The 2,226-nt window shown below is 50.0% G+C and overlaps 1 protein-coding gene across 1 annotated transcript in view; it reads right to left on the bottom strand.

Annotated features, from left to right (window-relative positions):
- Nucleotides 1–741: 741 nt before the first annotated feature.
- The window catches only part of LOC122559961 (hornerin-like), an 8,143-nt gene continuing 6,658 nt past the window's right edge, over nt 742–2,226 (bottom strand). The window contains exon 3 of the mRNA XM_043710069.1: nt 742–2,226. Coding sequence (XP_043566004.1) covers nt 1,100–2,226 — 1,127 coding nt within the window. The 3' untranslated portion in view covers nt 742–1,099.

The raw sequence follows: 2,226 nt of genomic DNA, 5'->3' as shown, positions 1-2,226 counted from the left end.
TCTACTGTTTCAACTGTGGTTCTTACATTTTGCTGTGACCCAATCATCATTTCACTAACTCCGAGTGAATAAAAATGTGCAAAGTTAAGCTATTTAAGTGATTAATAAGACAGCATAGAAAGCACAATAGCCTAAGTGTCCTACTGCTATTAGTATGTTGGGACTGGATGAATGTCTGTATGATTGCAAAAAGATATTGTGCCATACTTATTTGCATTTTTATGTAAACAGCATGCAAATGTTCATGACTGTTATTCATTTACACTTTGAGATATTTTAGATTTCATTTTAACCCGCGGCATACTTTAAGTATTTCGAGGAATTTGTTGTAAAAATCTATCATTTCATGTAGCTTGTTATAAGCCCTGAGGTGGTATTGTGGCAAAAATTACAGGATTCCCATCCCAGAGGCAGAAGCTGCAGTATTGAGCCCCACTCCCAGGCTTAATGGTCAAGTAAAGTGCACTCCTAATCTTACCAAACTAGTTAATCCTTCCAGCACAGGTCAATGGCAAGTGCTAAGAGCAAGATTCCTGATTAGCTACGTGATGGAAATTACACTGGAATCTCAGTCATCAGTATCTATAGGTCCAGACTACTAAATATATGTAAAATGTTGCAACAAAATCTCAGACCCCTGAGTGAATTGTAACACTTCATCAATCAACCCTGAAAGTGAAACATTCAAGCAATTACAACCCATGGGCCAAATTTGCTTTATAATTACTCTTGTTTACTCAGTAGAGTCCATCCAGTTGGTCACCACACCAAGGAAATATGCAAATATGAGGTTAGAATATCCTGTTAAAATACAGTGAAAAGTTTTACAATGTGGCCTGTTATGGCGTCATCTCAGGCACAAGTACTTTGGTACAAATTGATACAAACGAAGAATAAAAAAAAGTAGTTGTATTACTTTACAGTGTTTAAAGAATAAATTAGAAATAAGACATAGTTAAAAGATTCACAGTACAATCAGATAAAAAAAATTCAAATAAACATTACATTGCAGAGCTGAGCATCGAGTTGTGCCAGGCCTCAGTCCAACAAACCCCCAAACTCCACTAAAACCACCAGTCTGTTCGGCACTGGCTCTCAGCTACCCCAAGATAGGTTTTCTCTGGGACCACTTCCCCTCACCAGTCTCTGCCCGGGACTGCTTCACCGTGCCAACCTCCACCCGGGACTCACCCCCCCCTCCCCACGTCAGCTGCTGCTCCAGGTCTGCTTTCCCTGTGCCGGCCGCTGCTCCGGGACAATATCCCTGTGCCAGCCACTGTTTCCCTGTGACGGCCGCTGATCTGGGAGTGTTTCCCTGTGCCGGCCGCTGTTCCGGGACTGTATCCCTGTGCCGGTCACTGTTCCGGGACTGTATCCCTGTGCCGGCTGCTGTTCCGGGACCACTTACCCTGTGCCGGCCACTGTTCCAGGACAATTTCCCTGTGCCGGCCGCAGCTCCGGGACCGTTTCCCTGTGCCGGCTGCTGTTCCGGGACTGTTTCCCTGTGCCGGCCACTGTTCCTGGACCGTTTCCCTGTGCCGGCCACTGTTCCTGGACCGTTTCCCTGTGCCGGCCGCTGCTCCGGTACTGTTTCCCTGTGCTGGCCGCTGCTCCGGTACTGTTTCCCTGTGCTGACCGCTGCTCCGGTACTGTTTCCCTGTGCTGACCGCTGCTCCGGTACTGTTTCCCTGTGCTGACCGCTGCTCCGGTACTGTTTCCCTGTGCTGACCGCTGCTCCGGTACTGTTTCCCTGTGCTGACCGCTGCTCCGGTACTGTTTCCCTGTGCTGACCGCTGCTCCGGTACTGTTTCCCTGTGCTGACCGCTGCTCCGGTACTGTTTCCCTGTGCTGACCGCTGCTCCGGTACTGTTTCCCTGTGCTGACCGCTGCTCCGGTACTGTTTCCCTGTGCTGACCGCTGCTCCGGTACTGTTTCCCTGTGCTGACCGCTGCTCCGGTACTGTTTCCCTGTGCTGACCGCTGCTCCGGTACTGTTTCCCTGTGCTGACCGCTGCTCCGGTACTGTTTCCCTGTGCTGACCGCTGCTCCGGTACTGTTTCCCTGTGCTGACCGCTGCTCCGGTACTGTTTCCCTGTGCTGACCGCTGCTCCGGTACTGTTTCCCTGTGCTGACCGCTGCTCCGGTACTGTTTCCCTGTGCTGACCGCTGCTCCGGTACTGTTTCCCTGTGCTGACCGCTGCTCCGGTACTGTTTCCCTGTGCTGGCT

This window comes from Chiloscyllium plagiosum, chromosome 20 (genome assembly GCF_004010195.1).
Source record: "Chiloscyllium plagiosum isolate BGI_BamShark_2017 chromosome 20, ASM401019v2, whole genome shotgun sequence".
NCBI classification, from domain to species: domain Eukaryota; kingdom Metazoa; phylum Chordata; class Chondrichthyes; order Orectolobiformes; family Hemiscylliidae; genus Chiloscyllium; species Chiloscyllium plagiosum.
The sequence above is the reverse complement of the archived record's forward strand: the minus strand, read 5'-3'. Positions and strand labels throughout refer to the sequence as shown.